The sequence below is a fragment of the Anas acuta genome, chromosome 12, assembly GCF_963932015.1.
Source record: "Anas acuta chromosome 12, bAnaAcu1.1, whole genome shotgun sequence".
Lineage (NCBI taxonomy): Eukaryota > Metazoa > Chordata > Aves > Anseriformes > Anatidae > Anas > Anas acuta.
The window spans coordinates 18,279,578-18,299,627 of record NC_088990.1 but is presented as its reverse complement, the minus strand read 5'-3'; the positions used below and the strand labels follow the sequence as shown (position 1 = coordinate 18,299,627).

At 43.1% G+C, this 20,050-nt stretch overlaps 1 protein-coding gene across 6 annotated transcripts in view; it reads left to right on the top strand.

The window, feature by feature from the left end:
- The first annotated feature begins 8,191 nt into the window (after window positions 1–8,191).
- TCF12 (transcription factor 12) overlaps window positions 8,192–20,050 on the top strand; it is a 158,617-nt gene continuing 146,758 nt past the window's right edge. For 5 of the 6 annotated variants that reach the window (XM_068696249.1, XM_068696250.1, XM_068696248.1 and 2 more), the window contains exons 1-3: window positions 8,192–8,351; window positions 9,225–9,321; window positions 10,089–10,161. In XM_068696249.1, coding sequence (XP_068552350.1) covers window positions 9,247–9,321; window positions 10,089–10,161 — 148 coding nt within the window. In that variant the 5' untranslated portion in view covers window positions 8,192–8,351; window positions 9,225–9,246. The remainder of the gene's footprint in view (window positions 8,352–9,224; window positions 9,322–10,088; window positions 10,162–20,050) is intronic. The other variant, XM_068696246.1, reaches the window with a different exon arrangement.

The window sequence follows — 20,050 nt, the reverse complement described above, 5'->3', positions numbered from 1 at the left end:
TTGAGTATATTTTCCAATAATCATCAAGCTTAACAGACAGTACTTATCCAAAAAAATTAAATCCCTGCAGGTTTCATGAAAATAAATAACTTTTTCATGAAAAACAAGTGCAAGTCTTCCCCCTCAAGACATGGATCTCCTGTACTGACTTTAAAAGAATTGCCTTCATGGGATATGTTTGCCCCATGGACAGTTTTTAAAGGTTGCATTACTTGTTGACTTTTTCCATGATCTCTCTACATGGACAACTGCTGAGCAGTTAAAACAATTCAAAATAAGCCAAAGAAATTCATAAAGGATATGCCCTTAATAGCCATTAAGCACGATAACCATATGTAACTTTTTGCTCAAGAAATCTTAAATTTCTTACTGGCAGAAGTGGAAATATGCCAGATACAGCATGACTTTGCTCATGCCTGGTTCTTTTATACTTCCCTGAGCTTCCCAGTCTGGCTATTTTTTCTTTACTCTGGAAACACTGCCATACCAGGAAAAGGCAGTGTTTTCTAACTAAAAAGAACAGATGCTATACTGGGTTTTTATTTTGGAGATAAGCTACTGGACTAGGTGGACCTTTGGTGTGAGCAACATGGCCTTTCCTATGTTCTCTGTTCTTACAAGCTGTTGAAACTTGATTAAAGGTCATATTTCATTCAGAAGCTTATGTTTGACACACACCAGCTCTCCAGGACCTGCAGCTAGGGTAGAATTACCTATGATTTATGATGTCTCTGAAGGTTATAACTAGTGCTGTATAAGTATAGGAGAACAGAAAGCACAAATATGCTGTTAAGAAAATAAATAAAGGTCTCCCCTCCCCCCCTCCCACAAACAAAGAACCCTACCTTAAAAACTAGAAAATTCAATTTCTGTGAAGTATAGTTTATCTCTAGACTAGCAAGAGCTGTATGGAACTACCTCCTGCATGGTGTAGCATGTATAACTTTCTATGCAAGTTTCAACTTTTAGTGTAAACTCGTAAGATTTCTGTTGTGTTAAATAGGATGCTGTACTGTTCTGCAGCGTCTGGAAGCTATGCAGTTGTAAGAAGTATCTACATGTGACAATGCTAAAACCATGTGAATGCACAAGATGCCTCACCTACATATGATAAAAGAGGGGAGCAGCTGAGATAATGCAAACTAGTATATCAAAAGCATGGGTACCATCGTCAAAGTTACTTGGCCTTGAATGTCTGCCATGGAAATACTGCATGCTCAAATAGCAATGTGCTATACACAGTAACCCTTTCTGGCTGTTACATTTTCTGAAGCTGCTTGTTTCACTCAGAAAACCAGGATTTTCTGGATCTTGGCTAACCAAGGTTGTTGAATGATTGAGTCAACGCCTCAATCCTCTTTCACAAGTATGTTAATAGCCACGTAAGGACAAATTATGGGGAGTGAGATGTATTTTGTGGAGCTCAATCCTAAATGATAAATATAAAAAGAACACTAAATGAAGTCAATTGGTAGTTCTATGAACAGATCACTTGTAGGATTGTCCCTTATTTCTAACAAATATTTATATTAAAATTAGTATGAAATTATGTATACATGTAAGAGGGAAACTACGCATAATTGTATTAAAAAAAATGAAATTAATCTGTGCTCTGAAGATGTTTTTGAACAAAATAATAATAACATAATAACATATGAGGATGAAAATACTTGAATATTAATTTTTCTTCATATTAGAGTCCAACTAAGACAAGGCTGCAGTAGTCTTCAATATAGAACTTAATCTTTGAACTTTGTTCCTCCTAAAAGTTTAAAACAAACAAACAAAAAAATGTAGCAACAACAAAAATGACAATACAATACAAATCACAATGTATGATTATTCTGCAGATAAAAGAAATTAAGCTTTTTCAAAATGTGGCTGTATGTGGATGGTATAGAGTTCCTAGCAGTCTCCAAAGCTGTGATTTTCCTCTGTAAATTTGATCTTTCTTCTCTGTCATCCCTTAGTTCCCCAGAATGCATAATCTAATGGTCCATTAGTTGTACGAGGGATAGAACCTGCTCCCTTCTGTGCCAGGGAGGGAATTAGTGTTCAGTGGGAATCTCATGCATGAGAGAGGCCCATCTGGGACTAGTTGATGAATAGCTGCAGTAAGACTTCAGTTAACAGTCTTTAAAGTGGTTTTAGAATGTAAAACTTTATCTGAGTTATATGGCTTTTGATTCCATTACAGGAATTATTTTCTAGCTGCTGTGAAACTTAGGAGATGGTAAATGTTCAGAAAGACCTATGTAAAACAGATAGCTGGTTCCAGCTCCTAGTGGCAGGCAGAATACTAGAAGTTGTTCCGCAAAAAGGCGAACTACCCAAGGTTACGTCCCTCTGGCTTTGTATCCTGTGCTTGAATTCTTTGGTCAGTGACAATGGCTGGGCTCATGCTAGTCTCTCCATCAGTAGGTGTACCAACAGCATCTTCCTGCTCTAAGCCCTGTTTCCATTCCTACTGTGTGAATGAGATCTCCTCATTTTACTTGGTTCAAATTAGCTACTAAGTTTATGATTTACTGGGGAAATGCATCCATCCAAGTGAACACCCTGTAGTTGTCTTGCAAATTGTTTCCTGAAGTGTTGCCACCTTCAGCCTCCTTTTCTGTTTTGTCCTGCCTGTCAGTTAACTCCATTCTGAACTACCTAACCAACCTCTTTTGCTGTGAAAGATGCTTTGCCCCAATTGCTTGCAGCAGTAACCCTTAGCCTGGGGATATTTCAAAACTGCTCACAGTGAACTGCATGATGCAATCTAACATAAAATGCGTAGTGAAGGGCATACAGTTTACATAAGAAACTTAAAAGTTTATATTAACTTCCTCGCTGCAAGTAACTCCCTTTATAATTTCAGGTACACGAGTCTGTTTCTGTTGCAGTCTGTCTTCTGGGTTTATAAACAAGTTTTCTTAAACTGAGATACTTGGAAGCGGTGCAGCAGTGCAGCCCTGCGCTGTTTTAGCCAGGGCTCTCGGTCCGAGCTGCAGCAGCGCCGTCGTGCCCAGCTGTCCGCCCGGCTGGCGGCACCGGCTCTCCTGATTCTGCCGGGGCCTTTCCAACACCGCTTCATCACTGCGGCCGTACTCAGCTTGGAAAGAGTTGGTGTGGCTGTGCTGAGGGTTGCTCAGCAAAAGGGTCGAGGACTCTCAAGAAGAGGAACTTAGTTCTCCAGGGCTATCTGCTCTGATTGTTTAGGTGTTTAAGTGAAGCTCTGTATGATACTGATTTTTCTTTCCCAAGTCGTACACAGTATAATTTCAGATTAAAGTAGTGTGAGCCACCTCGTGACCTCACATTTTGCTTCAGATAGTAAGGTGCTATTAAAGCAAGAAAACGTTATGTTGCTTTTAAAGTTGTTAGCTGGTTTTAGGTGATTTTAAGAGGTTGGCATGAACAAGGTAAGTGCCTAAACCGCCTCATAAAATCCCTCTTTGTGAAGAGTTGGTGGTGCCCGCAGCGAGGTACCGCCTCGGTCAGGGCTGTAAGCGGGGCGCTGAGTTCGCCGGGGGCTCCCGAGGGGGCGCGGTGCCGCCTGCCCCGCTTTCCCCGTGAGGCGGCGGCGAACCCAGGGCCCCGGGCACGGCGGGACGGGGCCGCGGGACGGCTCCCCCGAGCAGCCGCCCTAACGGGCCCTTCCTCGGCAGGGGCTGAGGCGGCGCGGCCCGCCCCGGCAGCCTGAGGCGAGGCGGGGAGCGGCCCCGGCCCCTCCCGCTGGCTGGGCGGCGGGGCGGGGAGGGGGGGAGCGGCCCCGCCGCCGCCGGCCGGCGGAAGGACAAATAGTCCTCACGCATTGTTCGGCCAAGCAACTTCGGGGAGCCGCCCCGCTGAGGGGAGTCCGGGCGGCCGCGGCCAACTTGTGGTGGCTGCCTCGCCCTGCCCGGCTCCCGGCCCCGGGGAAGGGAGGCCCGGCCCGGCCCGGGGCCCCGTCCCAACTTTCCGCTCCTCCCGGCCCGGCCCTGCCGCGGGGAGCGGGGGCGGCCATTTCGGGGCGCCCCGCTCTGGGGCTTCTCCTGGCGGCTTTCTGGAGGAGTTCCCTCTCCTCACAGCGTCCTGCGGGGCGAGCTCGAGCTTTACCCGCTCAGCCACAGGTCCTCGCCGGTGGGCGCTTTGTGAGCGGCAGCAGCACGTTGATCGCAGCCCCCACAGACGCAGTTTTCGACTTAACAGGAGTGAAACTGCCCGCCCTGCCCGCCCCCAAACAAACAAACAAGCAGCGGTACTTGGTCAGCGGTTTCACCGTGACCGCTTCCTGCAAACGTCCCAAGTCTTTCCTGTTGGGGAACGTTATATAATGTGTACGTTATATAATTTTAATTACCATCAGGCAAATATGGGAGGCAGCAACCCGAGATATCAGTGAGGTGGGCCGTGCTGACAGCAGCACTGCGACCAGGAGGCTTGGGCATAGCAGAGGTGTATGCTCATTTGTAGGATGCTTTTTCCAAAGTTTACTTTAGGAGGAGGTGTAGGAAGAGCACAGCGTGTCCTCAGGAGCTTCACTTGAAGCACTGGTGACGAAAATCTTTATTTCTGATGGAATCAGATCCCAGGCGACCCCTAGCACAGGCGCTTTGCCTGCCTTAGTGCAGGACACAAGGTTGTGTTTCCTTAGTACTGACTCCGTGGGCATTGCTGCCTGTCCTGGGGAGCCTCCTGGAAGCAGTAGAAAGGATTCGGTGGCTTAGGTGAGGGTAAGAGTTTGCCTGTGGAGCAGAGAAGGAGGTTTGCTGACTTCTCTCCAGGGCTATGGATTTGCTGAGCAATAGCGTTTTTCATGGATAAGTGGCTGGCTGTGGATGCAGGTTGGGTGCGTGCATGTTTAATTTGAAGGAGCCGTGCCAGTAAAACCTCCATTGTGGGTCAAATGCTGGTGGGGAACACGCTAGGAGCTCATACATTTTGGGTGGCAGTGGTGAATTAATGCAATGTGTGTAAAAATAAGAATAAATAAAACAAAAGGAGACATGCAAGCTTAATGATTTTATTCACACAGGCATGATACATTAAATAATAATACAGAATACATTTTCTTACATCCCTGAATGCACAACAGCTGTCTGCTGTATCAAATGTTTTTCCTATAAGGAGTGGATGGAAATCAATTCATGAAGACTGGAAGCAGTGTGTGCGTGTGTGATTATATTCAGGGTTTTGTGCTCAAGTGATTCGGTTTTTATATTCCTCTTAATTTTTTTATGTCCTGGATGCAATTCTTCATTGCTTTCATGGCCACGTTGAAGCATGCAGAAGAATGCTGCCATCGCCATCTGGCACCTAGCAATTCCCTGAGTGCTGTGGTTGGTAGCTGACCATATTGATGTTGGTGGATCAGCTGTCAGGGCTGTTAGCGTACAGATTTACAGTTGTGCTGTGTGCTCTGCCACAGCCCAGAGTTCACTGATGCCTTTGTATGAAGGGGTTCAAATGCCTGCCCCCTGCCCTACTTCGTGACACACCTGAAAATTCGCAAAGGGAAGGGTACTCATCCGTAAAACTAAAAGGTGTGTTAATTGCAATAGAAAATTTGCTGATGATAGTATTATGGGAAAGTGTTTGCAGGAATTCAGCCCTGATTGCTGGAGTTCTTGCTAGTGAAATCACTAGCAAATGACTGGCGTTTATGATTGCTCCTACATTTCTCTGCCATCCGTCCTATCCATTGCTCCCCAGGTACTGAAAACCTGTTATGTTTGAAGAAGTGAAAGAAAAAAGGGCAGAACAGTTGCAGAAGGCACTGGCACTTCAACCTTCCATGAGCAAGGAAAAGTCCTGTAGTGTCATAACAAAGCTGAAAGCTCTTCATTTTTGTATGAGTTGTGTACCACAAGTATGGATTGAAGCAGGAACAGAACCAGAGGTATTTTCTTTGTTGTGAATGAAAACTAGTAGTTGTCTGAGCCAGCAGGTTTCCGATGGCTTTTCATTAGATATTTTGAAATGTTTGTAAAGTCTCACTTGGCTGTATTTTCTCAAAAAGCCTGCAGTTAGCTCAAAGCAGAGAACTTTTATTTTTTCTTTTTCTTCTTTTTTAATGTTGACCACAGTGGTTTCTGTTTCCTTATCTCTATGTACCTATGATAAGGATAACGTAATGCATTAATTGGTTATTTTAACCTATTATCCCTTGCAAGGAATAGGAGGAATTTAGAGGGACTGGCAGAGAAGAAAGGCTAGTAGGTAAGCAGCAGCTTGAAAAAGGGGTTGGAGATTGAGAATAGGTGAAAGACAGTATTACGTGGATGTAGAGTATTGTTCCTTCATGTTTGAGTGTCCTTGTTATTTTGATCAATTTTGACTAAAGAGGGGTGAAGAGGTTAAAGGTTCCAAATCTGGCCAGCATGGCAGAAGATGTTTGGTATCCAGAAAAAAATAGGTTAAATTAGGTCAGATTAGGTCAGGCTCACAGTATGTTTTGGGCCAAAGCACACCTTCCATGAGGCCTTGGGTACTTGCTGTCTGGCATCATTTCTGCAAACTTTGTGTTCGGATCATTGCAGGTGTCTGAAAATGAAGTTTTTCAAAGAGGGTTGTCAACTCCGTAGAGCTGCAGTGCAGAAGAATGGCTGCTATGAAGTGAGTTTTGGTAATGAGCATGCGTGGTGCCAGCAGCTGCATCAGAAAGTGACATTTGGACCAAAGGAAATACCTTCTGGAGATACATATATATATAAAAAGCATACATCATGGATTATGTGGATGCATTATCTTCCACTCAAACTTTGTAACTACAAATAAAAGCCTACAAATGTGAACTGTAAAACCCTAGGTCTGAGGGCAAATAAAAAGTTCTATTTTTTTAAATTAAGTTTTAATTTTAATACAGTTACACTTCAGTACAAGTAACTGTTGGCATTGTTGCTTCCAATTCATTCGATTTAGTCTGTTTACTAATCAATGCTTGTGAGTGTAGCTGCTGTAGCAATTGATACTAAGTACCAATACCGGTGAGTCTTCAAATGTAGTCCTTGGAGAGAAACAAAAATATTTTCACTGTATATAAATAAGGGGTCTTCCTTGTAACACGTGTCAGATGAGTCCTTGTGAAATATACAATGATCCCTGTCGTTGGATGAAGTCTTATTTACACTACAAAGGGAAAAGTACATATTTATGTTCCTCAGGGGCACAGAGAATGGAAGGCATTGTGTTGATATTTTAATACAAATTGCTTCCTGCATTTCTAGGTGGCAGATCTATGAATATTCACAGAATCCCAAGGCCAGATGATCATCCAGAACGTGGCATCTATGGCAGCAAAATGGAGGAAGAGGCCTGAAGGCTCCAGAGCCGCCATTTTGCCCAGGGGGGGATAAGTTTGGGCTCACCCCCCCCTTCCTCCGGAAGATGTCACGGTTGGGGTCTGGGGGTGGGCATGGGGCTGGGGAGACCCCCGGGGCTGTGCTGCCCGCCCGGCAGCCTGGCAGGGAGGAAGGCTTGCGGGCAGCCCGCTTGCTGTCTCCCTCAAGTGTTTGAGGTTCTCCAGGATTTTAGGAACCCTTTTTCCCTGCCATTGCGTGTTCCAAGTCCCCTTGCTCCAAAGGACTAACGTGTCAGTAGCTTCTTTTCTTTATCGCTTTCAATTCTTCCCTTAGGGCAGGTCGCCCTCAGTACCTGGGGTCAAACCCCAGCAGCGCTGCGTGGCGCGGAGCGGGCCAGCGGCCAGGTGGTGGCGAGGAGGTGCCACCTGGGGGCTCTGCAGGCTCGGGAGACGGGCAGCGAGCACCGGGCCCAGCAGCTGCCCGGCCCGGGGGGCTCCCCGCGGGGCAGGGGCAGGGGCAGGGGCAGGGGCAGCGCCGCTCCGTGCCGAGCCCCGGGGGCTGCGCGCTGCAGCGGGGGGGGAGCGGGGTTGGGGAGGGGGCGGCCGGGGCCCGCTCCGAGCTCGGGGCGCTCACGGGGCCGCCCCCCCGCAGAGGATGCGCGCTGCGGGGCGCTGCGACGCCTCACACAGCCTCACACAGCCTCACACAGCACGTGCCGCGCCTCGAGGGCTGCCCGGCTCCGGAGGGCACCGGGGGGGGGGGGGCGGCTGCGTTACCGGGAGGCCGCCCCGCGCCGCCCCCCCGGCTCCTGCCCCGCCGCCGCCGCCGTCGTCGCCGGGCGCTGCTTGGGGCCGGCGGCTCCTTCGTCCCGCCCCCGGCGCGGCGCGGCAAGGGTTAAGGCGGCGGCGGCGGCGCTCGGCGCGGAGGGATACGGAGCCGGGGCCGCGAACGTGGTGCTGAGGCTCCGTAAGCAAAAAAATGTCTGCCTGAGGGGAGCCCACAAGTTCCTTCCAGCGGGGGGGGAGCGCTCGGCTCGCCGCCGCCCGCCCGGCCCCGCGCAGCGCAGCGCCCGGGGGGCACCAGGTACCGGCGGGGGGGGCCCGGCACAAGTTGGCGGACAGCGGCCGGGCCGGGGGAGCGGCGGCGGCCGGGAGCGCGGCGGGGCTGAGGCGGCGGCGGCCGGGCGGGAGGGGGGGAAGGAGGGAGGGAGGCAGCGGGGCCGCCCGGGGCGGGGGGACCGGGCCGCCACCGGGGCTGAGGGGAGTGTGGGGGGGGTGTACGTGGGGGTGAGCCCGGGGGGCGGCGGCGGGGCCGGGCGGCGCCGAGCCCCCCCCTCGGAGCCCCCCCTCGCGGGCGGCGGCGGGGCCGCGCTGGGCGGCGCGGGGCTCGCAGCGGCCCTGAGGGGGCCGCAAGTTGCAGGGAGCGGGGCCGCCGCTCCCCCGCGCCGCCCGCCGGGCACAAGGGAAGGCGCCCACCCCCCCCCCCGCACCCCCTCCTCCTCCTCCTCCTCCTCCTCCTCCCGCCGCGAGCGCGCGCACGCCCCCTCCCTGCCTCCCTCCCTCCCTCCCGCCGCACGCGCATTCCGCTCCCGCCCCCCCGGCGTTGCGGGGGGAGGAGGAGGAGGAGGCGGGAGGGGGCCGGGAGCCGGCGGTCCCGCTCGGGCGGCCATGGCTGTGCCGAGGCCCCGCCGGCCCCGCGCCGCCGCCCCCGCTGCAGCCCCATTGTTGGCCGCGCTGGCGGCTCGCTGAGCGCTCCCCGCTGCGTGTCAGCCCTCGGGCCGGGACAGGGAGGGAGGGAGGGCGGGAGGGAGGGAGGGGGATGAGCCCCGGGACACTTGGCAGGAGTTGGGCGGGTCGGGGCCGGCGCTGACCCCGTCGGTGCGGCCGGTGCAGGGGGGCTGCCCCCGGGCTGCTGTCGAGGCGAAGCGCTCCCTGTGCCCCTTCTCCCGTGCCCCAGGACGCGATCGCAGCGTTTGAAGATGAATTCCCAGCAGCAGAGGATGGCCGCGATAGGAACTGACAAGGAGCTGAGCGACTTGCTGGACTTCAGCGCGGTAGGACATGCTTCCAGGGCTTCTTGTCGCTGCGCCGTGCTAAACGGAGGAGTAAGGGCGGCAGCGTGCGGGGCTGGGCTGCCTTCCTCACAGCCAAGTTGGACACCTGAACTTTGATGTAATGTCTAGACGTCCAGATTTAATACCGTAATACCAGCTGGGTCAATTGGTTTAACTGGTTAAAATCAGGCTGACCCAGTGGTGGCATAATCTAATAATCAACATTTGTTAAGCTGGCGTGTGGCACCAAGATGCCTTCTTCCTCTCGGTTTGTTTTTGTCTTTAAACCAAAAGAACGCTTAACGTCTGTAAGTAACTCGGTCTCAGAAAATTATAGGTGTTTTCTTTTTGATACTTTTGTTTTAACAGATCTTGAAGAATGTTGGACTTATGGATGTAATCGAAAACTGCTACCTTTCAAGAGTTGACTTTATCTAGTGACTTTAATTTCATAAATCCACAAGGAATATATTTTTAGTAGTAAAATTTAAATTGAATGCATATTTTAAATTGTCGTGGTAGTATTAGGCCTTTATTTTTTATTTTAAGCTGTGTTCATGCACAAAAGAGTGTAATGGTACAAATAAATTGGAAGGAATACTTTGCCTTTATGGCTCTGAACGTGCATCCTACATTCTGTTTATTTTCTAATAGAAATAGGAATCAAATAGTCGTTTCCTATGAACTTTGTTTTAAGTCTGCAGACCAGCTTCATAATTGAACATGGGAGTTCAAAGCCAGCTTATACACATCTTCTTGTTTTGCAGATGTTTTCCCCACCTGTTAATAGCGGGAAAACCAGACCAACCACGCTGGGAAGCAGTCAGTTCAGTGGATCAGGTAAGGTGCATCTGAGATACATAGAAGTCATGTAACCAGGATTTGATGTTTCAGGTTACTTTTAATGTGCTTGGATGGTAATCTTTCGCTTGTACGTATTCTCATTTAAAATTGGAGATGTCCTGTTTCGATCTGACTTCGTAATATATCTTGTTCTTAACTTTAACCAGTTTTCCTCTGTGCCTTAGCCTACGTGTTCTAGTACAGCCAAGTGTTAAGTATCTCTAGTCATACTGACATGCAAATTGTTTATTGATCTATTGCATTTCAAATGAAGGCTTTCTTTGTTGCTGTTTGATAAAAGCCCACCTGTTCAATAAGTATTTCCTAGCACCTGTATAAAAGAGGAAAACACTCAAGGAAAATACCAGGTAACAAAGTACTCCTGATGCAAGGATATATTCTAGAATTCAGTTCTTAAGGAGCATGTATGATGTGGTGACTAACTTCTTAAAAAGAAACGAGCAAAACAAACGCACACCACAACCCAAGGCTTAGAATTTTAAGGATTCCTGGCTAGATACCACTAGTTCCTAGATCTAAGTTAGATCTGAATTATTCTACTGTATTATTGTAGTGATTTGTCAGAAGCTGTTTACTGGCACATGCACAAGTCCTTGTTGATCATAGCATCATGTGTCTAGTTCAACAAAATAATACATAAAGAAGAAAATGCTTGTATTTTTATGTTCTCTTCTGCTCTCTCCTCTGGGAGCCTAGTTCAGTACACAGTAATATAATTTTCCAGTGCTGTGTAGTTGTCAAAATTTTGACATTTTTCTTGCATTGAACCTATATCGGTGCATCATGTAAACAAATAGCTAGTGTTACGTGTTGCATTTTGTTGCCTGCTGTTTTCGTTGACGTACACTTGATGTCTGTTTTCAGAGACATTTTAGCTGAGCCTGTAATACAAAATAAGAGTAGTATTTTAAAAGATGCTTTTTATTATATTATTCTTTGTCAGGGTGTATTTATATTTATTAACGTTTCCGAAGGAGAAATTTAAGAACTAACAGCAAACCACATTATCAGAAAGTTCCTTTATTTTCCATTCTATGTATATGTATTTTGTAGGAATACAACAAAGTGATATTTTTGTTTTTATGAATACAAGGAAGTGATGGTTGTGTTTTCAGTTAAGGCTAATTAAAACATTTTTAGAATGCTGATAGAGGAATGAAGTTGCTTCTTGAGGTTGTGCAGTACCATTGCCTGTTCACTTCCTACGGTGTCAGAATCGTTCTTTTGAGAGTTCAAAGGATACCTTGAATTTTAGTGACACATTAGAATTTTTATTTTTAAAAATATTTTAAAACTTGAGTTGTGTAATTTTGCAGACTCTTCAGAGACTATCTACCACATTGATTAATAAAATCACATAGTAAATATGGCATATGAGGAAGTATTCTACTTCTTTCTCCTGAAATATGTAAGTGGTTTCCACTTGCTCTTTACAATTAAGTTTAAATTACTGGCAAAAGTAAGACAGCAATTCCTATAATATGCATCATAGTTAATCTTTTTTTCTTTTTCAAGCAAATATTCTAGACTTATTTTTCAAAAATGTGTTTTAAAGGATGTCCAGACAGCTAAAACTTACTGTGCAGAGCTCAACCCCCCATCCCCTCCTATACCTTGCTCTTCCTGAACAGGTAGAATGATGTTTCCCGTGCTTTTCTTGGCTGGATCAGGAAAAGAGAGAATGCCAAATACTTAGCTTTTGGTGAGAGAAAGTAAATTTCCTTGAATTCCTGTAGTGATACAGTATATCAACACAGATACTGATCATGAGCAATATGCTGCAGCTGTCTCATAAGCTACAACCTCAAATGAATTCCCTTTGGAGAAGATAATGGTATATAGCCATGGGTTTTAATTCAAAACATTTCTAGTTGTAGAGATTTACTGCTTGGTGGAATTATATACCCTAATTCTTGTAATGTTACAGCAACCGAAGCCTTGACCTAGGGGGATTGCTCTGCAGGAGTGAGAAGTGACAAACTTCTATATTGTGTTCTGAATCAGTGTTGACTGTTACAGAAAGACCTTGATGAGCTCGCTGATGAAGTACAGGCATTGCCAGCACTCTGATTTAATTGTGATCTTGGTTTAATTTCAAGTATTCTGTAGCTTATAGGATGTTTGAACACTTTTTTCATTTTTTTATTTTTTTATTTTTTAACTGCAAGAGGCCGCTTTTTAAAGCGAAACATGAAAGGACAAAGTATTTATTCCTTAGAACTATCTGTTAACAAAATGCACAGCATGCACAGATTTTTTTCGTTGACTACAGGGTGATACTACCTCTTCTCCTACACAGACTTTGTGATTTTGACAGTAGGTGCAGCTGTGCAACTTGGTTCAATATCTTTCCTGTTAAACACCACTTTTTGATTGTTGTTTTTAATGACATCTTTGCATACGAAAGGAAAATGGTTTCCTCTTCCTAGTTGGAGTTTATTTCTTGATACTGTAGAGCCTCCTTTTTCCTCATTTAAACTTTATAAGTAGTAATAATCATTATCCAGAAAACAACTCTTCCCTCCCAAAGCTATCAGTGCTTTGAGATGCAGCTTGAGATGGCCCCAATTAAGTAGTTGAAAATCAGTTGCTTGTCTGAATGGCATTTAAATCTGTACATTTCTAGGAAATCTAAATTGGAAAGAAATATTCATTATCTTCTCTCCTCCTCTCCCCCACCGCCCCCCAAGCATAAAAGAACAAATTAGTTACTGTTTAAGGATGGTTAAATTGTATTTGTATTTAAGGTGTGGCTTTATGAAGTGTGGGGAATACTATGGTGTACAGTACGAAGTCTGAAGTAACAAGCTTGATCTGGTGTAAATCAGCAGTATTTCTGGTGTTTATGCTGTAAAATACAGGTCACTGGATTGCATAACTAAAGCAGCTATTGTGACAGCTACAGTTTGTAAGAAAATGCTTGAGTGGATTCATACGTGAATGTTGTGTTTTGATTGAAAGAGAGAAAGTCTTCAGGAATTTTTGGTGTTGGGGAAGCTGGCTTTCTACTGGTCACTCGGTTATGAGTGAAAGCTGCAGATGAGATAGGTGAACTGATCTGATGAACGACAGTATCTTATGACAATAAGTCATGAAAGCTGCTGTTGAAGTCAAATAACTTGGTCAGACTACTAGTGAAAACAAATATATTGGAAAAGTAACCCGATATGTAGGTCTGAGTTAAGCCACAAACTATTCCTTGTCGTTGCTGTTAAAATTGCATGTTGTTTAAAACAGAACTTGCCTTTTCCCAAGTTGGTTTGGGAGGAGGAAGAAGATAAAGCGATTTCTGTCTTAGAAATCGTAAAAGCAGAAGGCAAAGGTCAGAGGTACTCTTTATCAGGTTTCTAATGTAATTAGTTAGGCGTTCTTGCAGATTTTATTTCAAATGAAGAATTTCCATGTTGCTACTATGATTAATAGCAGCATTTATTATTCACATTGAAATGTTGCTTTCTTTTGTTTCTGTCAAAATAATACTGTGTATGCCCATACAGACCTGGATAGTTAGCTATTTTGCCCTATTCTCTTTACTTTTTACACGAGCTTGATTAAAAATCCAGGTAGAATATTCAGATGCCTGCTGTAGACAATAATATTGTGGTTTTCATGTGTTTCCCAGCAGGTTTGACTTATGTTTCATTTTTTCATGTGATTGATTTTTTTTTTTCCCTCAGGTGTGGTACACTACAATAAAACCCATTTTACTACTTCCATGCAGAACTTTGTAGATGTTTTTAAAAAAAAAAAAAAACATAATATCGGAGACAATGTTCTCATATATGGCTTACTATCTTTAATTCATGTAGCTTCCTCATGCTAGTAATAGCACTATTTTTGTGTGGATGTGTGCATGCGTGTGAGGTATCAGCCCAAAAACCGAGAAGTAAGGTAATGTGGATGTCTAACGAAAAATGAAAAGTTAAGAGTTTAAGAGGAACAGTTCAAGAGCTGAGTAGTCAAAATATGATGGTTCTGCTGCTTGTAAGATTTCTTCTGAAATACTTGAAAAATAAGTATGTGCATTTGTGCACCGACAGCTTTGGGCACAAATCTTGTGCGTGTTTAGACATTTCCCATGCTGGGTTCATATGCAAAAAGCCCCTTCAGGACAAATCTGTTTAGATACCTGTCTCTATCAGTTTGGTTCCCTTATTTGCAAATTCATGAGGTTGCCCTTTCCACTTGTCTACTAATCTACACGGTTAGTGAGGAATGCAGTGCGTTAGTCCACTGATTACTGGCTGGATGCTAAGGCCATTGAAGTTGATAGCCTGCCATTAACCCGAGTGTCCCTTCTGTCTTGAGGCTGCACTCAGTGGCAATTCTGCTTTAGCAGGTCTGTTACGTTATTACCAAACAGTGTTCCCAAAACTAGTGAGACTTGGTTACTGTTTGTCAGTTATCTTGTTTTTAGTATCGAGTGAGCAGTTCCTTCCTAAAACAAACAAACAACACAAAACCCAAGTCTTGGGAGTTAGCTCAGTAGGCGACGTTTAAAATGCTGCGTACATTCATCTACAGGAAGCGTTCAATATGGTAGGTACTCGTAGATGTGATAATCAAATTATAGTCAAGGAGAAAACTGCAGGAAGATAAAACTTCCGGGTATGAAAAGTACTTGTAGCCTTTCAGAGTATAGTATTTTATTTTTGTTTTTATCAATACATTAATTCGTAATAAGGATCAATTCCCTGATACATAATGTGTTTCTGGTACAGTCTCCTTTTGAGGCACAGGAAATTCCTAGTGCCTCCTCCTTATCCCTGAATTAAGGTGTTGACAAGAGATTCTGCATAGTAACACAGTCTGGTCCTGCAGTAATATTTGACATGATATTTTATCAATGAAAAAGATGAAATAGAAGTGTTGGAGAGATTTGATCTGTATTTCTGGTTTTGTCATTAAAAGTGTGTTGCAATCCTGTTTTTTTTTGTTTGCTATTTGAAACAAAGTAAGCTTACTGTGTGTTAATGCCAAAAATCTAGAGTGCCCTGCTAAAATAAACATTAGATCATGCAGCTATGTAGCTTTGAAATTGTTTTTAATATCTAGCTTGTCTGTCAGCTCCCTTAAAAGTGAACCAGCGGGTCTAGTAACCTGGTAGTTCATCCTGGGTCTGACGAGTGCCAAATAAAAAATGCTGGACAAACGGAGGGAATGGATAACTCAGCTTCAAACAGACAATCTCTCACAAAGGTGTTTATGGTCACACAGTGTTTTTTGTGATTTTTTTTAAAGCAACAACAACAAAAAAGAATCAAGTTCCTGGAAAGGTAGGTGTTCTGAGTCTAGCCTGTTGACGGGCTAAGTAGGTGTCTGCCAATCTATTGCTGTTAGCTATGTTTTTGAAAACATGGCTGTTATCACTTAAGGCGATGATAACGTCAGTTGGTCAGAAATGCCTTGCTGTCTTCCCAGTAACTAATTCTGGGATTTTAGTAGCATTTGGCCTGTCTTCTGTTTAGAGAGATACTTGACCTTGTTAATAAGGGAGACTACAACTTGCTGTATTGGCATGTAGAAAGCATTACTTCAAAAAATGAATTTGGTATTTCCAGCAGTTAGTTTTCTCTGGACGAGAGCAGTGCTGTGACAACTGTGTTAACAAGCGTAGCATATGACTTCCAGTACGTGTATAAACATTGCTGTGTCACAACACAAGGAAGATGGCTGCGGTGTTATTTCCTTCTGACTTGAGAACCTCAGGACTCAGACCTTACCCTTTCCTGATGTGGAAGTACCCGGTGGGGGACACCTCCTCCCAGCCCAGCTAGTAGCTCTTTGATCTGCCAAATTTTAATGACCTAGTCGTTAGTAAGTGATGAGAAGTATCCAGATGGTTTGGAAAGTGGTCTTTATGACGTGGTGGAAGGAATGTGATTTGAAGTGGCCTGTTATATTTTGGATTTATTTGGACAGCAGTATTGACAGAAATGTAAACATGAAGGCAAAAGATGTGGGTCAAGTGGAGTAAGAATCCTGAGAAGGGTCAGAGGAGAAATTGCATGTTACCTGAGTTTTTTTTATTTTTTATTTTTTTTTTCTTTAAAGATTTGTTTAGATGAGATTCTTACGTATTTGTGTGCTCTGTAATCACAGCTGAACTTGTACTTAGTTCCTGAATTACTGGAGAACTGGTATAGCTGCTGCTAAGTTTTTTTGAGGGTTGGTTGGTTGATTTGTGGGATTTTTTTCTTTGGTCTTTGAGAAGAGAATTTGATGTTAAAGATTTGTTAGTCATACATAAAAATGATCAAGTTCCCCTTTCCCATAACTTCTTTCCAGCTGTCACACCAAGAGGACTGAGCCCCTTAGTAATTTTGCTATCAAATCAGTGTGACAGCTGTTTGTCTCAGTTCTGTTTTATCCATAGTTGAGACTATAGATACTGTTACATTCATTTCTATGAATCTGGTATATATTACACTATAAACTTCATATATAAGCTTTCTTCCTTTGAATTTTCTAAAGGCAGATTGTAAATATTCAATATTCACAGTTGAAAATTTTATTTATGAACAGAAGAACAAGAGCTGGCTTGTATTGACCAAGATATATATTACTTTTTTTTTTTTTTTTAACTGTAATTTGGAAGGACTATATTGTTTGGGATTAGGAGGGTTGGGTATTTTTAAAGACTTTGTAAAGCTTCTCAAATTACCTATAGAGCCTGTTGTAATCTATATGATATACTAAACCTCCTATCTTAAATTTCCTTCAAAATAAATATTAAGTTATTAAGTTTGAAAATTCAGTTTCAATAAATAAATGTATTCAATATAAATTATGTTTTCTAAAGACCTCTTTTAGAGCCCCTGTCTAATTTAATGTAGCACGTTACTTCTTCAGAAAGTACTTCTTACACATCTTCAGAAGTATATAGCAAAATTTGATTAGTCCTGGGAGGAGTCACTGAAGTAGGAAATAAAGGGAAAAAAAAAAAGGCATTGTTTACTTCTGCATGTGAATTATTTGATGCAGATTTATTAGTGAATACTCTTAACTAGTATTATGGGGTACATCTTAATGTATAATGGTTTTGGTATTAAGCATTGTAAGAAAAGAAGAAGTATTATTTCAGTGCACAATTACTGTTCTAAGGAAGGACGTGTATTTTTAATCTTCTTATGTCTGTCTTAAGAAGTAATGTCCACTTCAGTTTGTTTTTTCTTTCTTAGTATGAGAGTCTAGAAGTTCAGAGTTTATATTGAATGCCTCAACCTGATGATTTGGAAGCACTTGTAGACTTTTTAAAATGCTACAATCGGTTATTTACTAACGGTTGTAGGACCATGCTTTTTTTTCCTATTATGAGTCTAAGATGAGATAATGATAATTTTTTTTAATGTCTTGAATGAAAGCCTTGTTTTTTTCATTGGTGAAACAAAGCTATGTTTGTAAACACAACATTGAAAAACATAAAGGGCATACTTCTTTGGTGAAGATGTTAACTGAATACCAAGAATGATCAGAAAGAGCAGCTTTTGTTATATTTAATAATGTCCCACTGTTTTCAAAGGATAATCAGGCTAAAATGTACCCAACCAATCTTTAGGACTTTGTTAGTCCTCTGTGCAAGGGATGTGATTTTATTTTATTTGTGGTCTCTGTGTGTGTGAAGGAGCTGAAATTGCTGCCAAGAAAACAATGTTCATGTTCTTAGTGATGTAATGCAGGAAAAAAATTGTGATAGATCAGGTTGAAGGCACCGTTGCTGGTGTTCCTTTTAAAGAAGTGCTTGGGATGGAAGGTGGAAGAGGAAGAGACTTGATAAAAAAGGTTTCCTTTACAGACCAATTAGTAGTGTAGTGCTCTCTAGGAGTGCTCCTAAAACTAAGGTTTATCTTGGTGGACAGGGTGGTTTTATACTTCCATAGTAGCACTATGGGGAACTTTTAAAAACTGCTCATGCTATAGAATTGCGTTTAAAAAAGAAGGTAAGAAGTGTACTAAATTTTGGTGTTACACAAAATTTCTTTGTCTTGATAAGTCAAAAATAGCGTGGAGTTCTCATAGCAAGTTTAACTGCGTGCTTTCACTGTTCTGCTTTCCTTTGCACAAAACTGCAGTACAGCGTTTGTCTTGTCTCAGGACTCTTTGCTGTTGATGAGGCTGAAGCATTGGTAATAGAGGAACTTGTTATGTGGAAGCGTGTTCTGAGCCTTTTTTTTTGTGAAAATAACACTTTAATATATTCCCCCCCTTTTAAAATATTAAGATAAATAGACAGGACTAGCTGTTGGGAAAACTAATCTAGTAAAACACCGCAGATTCGGTCGTTTCTAGCTGCGTACATTTTGTACACATGCTGACTGATGTGCATGTTCGGAGTGTGGTTCAACGTAGTCCAGTATAAACCAAAGTTTACACTTAATTCGATGCAAAGAAGAGCTTGGTCTGTAGCATTACCCAGTATCTGTTTTTATTAATTTTAGACCATGACCAAAATATGTTGTTAATTTTTAACATGTATGTCATTGTCTTTGAAGCAGGAATTGATTTTTAATCCTCCTGTCTTCTACCTTGTTCAGGTTTTACAGTCTTCAGTGCATTGAGTGGTTCCAGGACTTATCTAAAAGCAAAACTGTATGCAGATGGGTGTTTTCTATTTTTAACATCTATACAGAAGTACAAGATAAACTGTTCTTTTACTTGAATGAGGCAATTAGAATGGAACCGGACAGAAGACTTAGGCAAACATAAATCTTAGTGTGATTCATACTTGTTAGAATACAATGTGTCAGCAAACTGTAAAGAATCTCATTTAAAATATTGTTGCTTTACAAACTTGGTTTTATCTAGTTAAGTTGGGAAACATGGTTAAAGCCTAAAAAGTACAGGTGAATCCAGGGTGAAGTCAAAGAGGACTTCATCCTCTTTGCGTACTGTAGGTACTTTTGCATCTTGTAATCAAATATCTCTTGAATTTTCTATTTCTGTGTTAGTATGATGCTGGGGAGATGAACATACCTCAGAAAATTTTCAAGTGTTTTTAGTTTTCTGTAGGAGACTGGAATTCACTGTTTAATTTTTTATTTGAATGCAAGCTGCTGTTATGGCTACTCTGAAATGTTTAAAGCAGACAGCTTTGCTTGTTGGACATTCTCTATATTGTGACGTTTTGATGATTTTCAGTGTGACACCTCTACCTATTCCAGTTTCTTCATGCAGTGACACCATGAGTCATAATCCTTAGTAAAGAACACAGCTTAAAATAATCACTGATTGTTTCTTCGCAATTCCATTCACTGCCCACTGCAAATAAACAAGAGCTGAAATGACGATATCATTTAATCCTTTAATGTTTGCTTTCGACATGCAAAACATTTTCTTGTAATAGAGAAGTAATCCATAAGGAGAGTAGCTGCTCTTTCATCTTCTGAATGTTAAATGAGGCTAAGGCTTTTATGAAGAGATGATGATTTAATGAAGATGACCGAGTTTTGGAGTAATGAAAAGCTTTTGTATATTCCTACAAATGATGCGTGGTGCTTACTACAGCAGTTCCAGTGGCTATATTTTGTGGTATGTCTTTGCAAGATTAGCGCTTGTAGTGCTTAGATGCCAGGGTGATCGAGTAATACAGTAAATCAAATATCTTTCCCCTTAGTTTGATTTATAAAATAAATGCACATCGATGTCACTTTATTTCTGACATTACTTGTCATTATACACATGTATTCTCTGGTCTGTGTAAGACTTTTATTTTGGTAGTATTTGTTTTGGCTTTTTATTTGGTAACCTTGAAAATGTCTCTGATATTGTATTCACTGTCCTTCCTACAGGATAGTGAAAAGCACATCAAAAAAAAAAAGGAATGTGAACCGAGTCAATATTCTTGTGGCAGGAATGTCCAAATAAG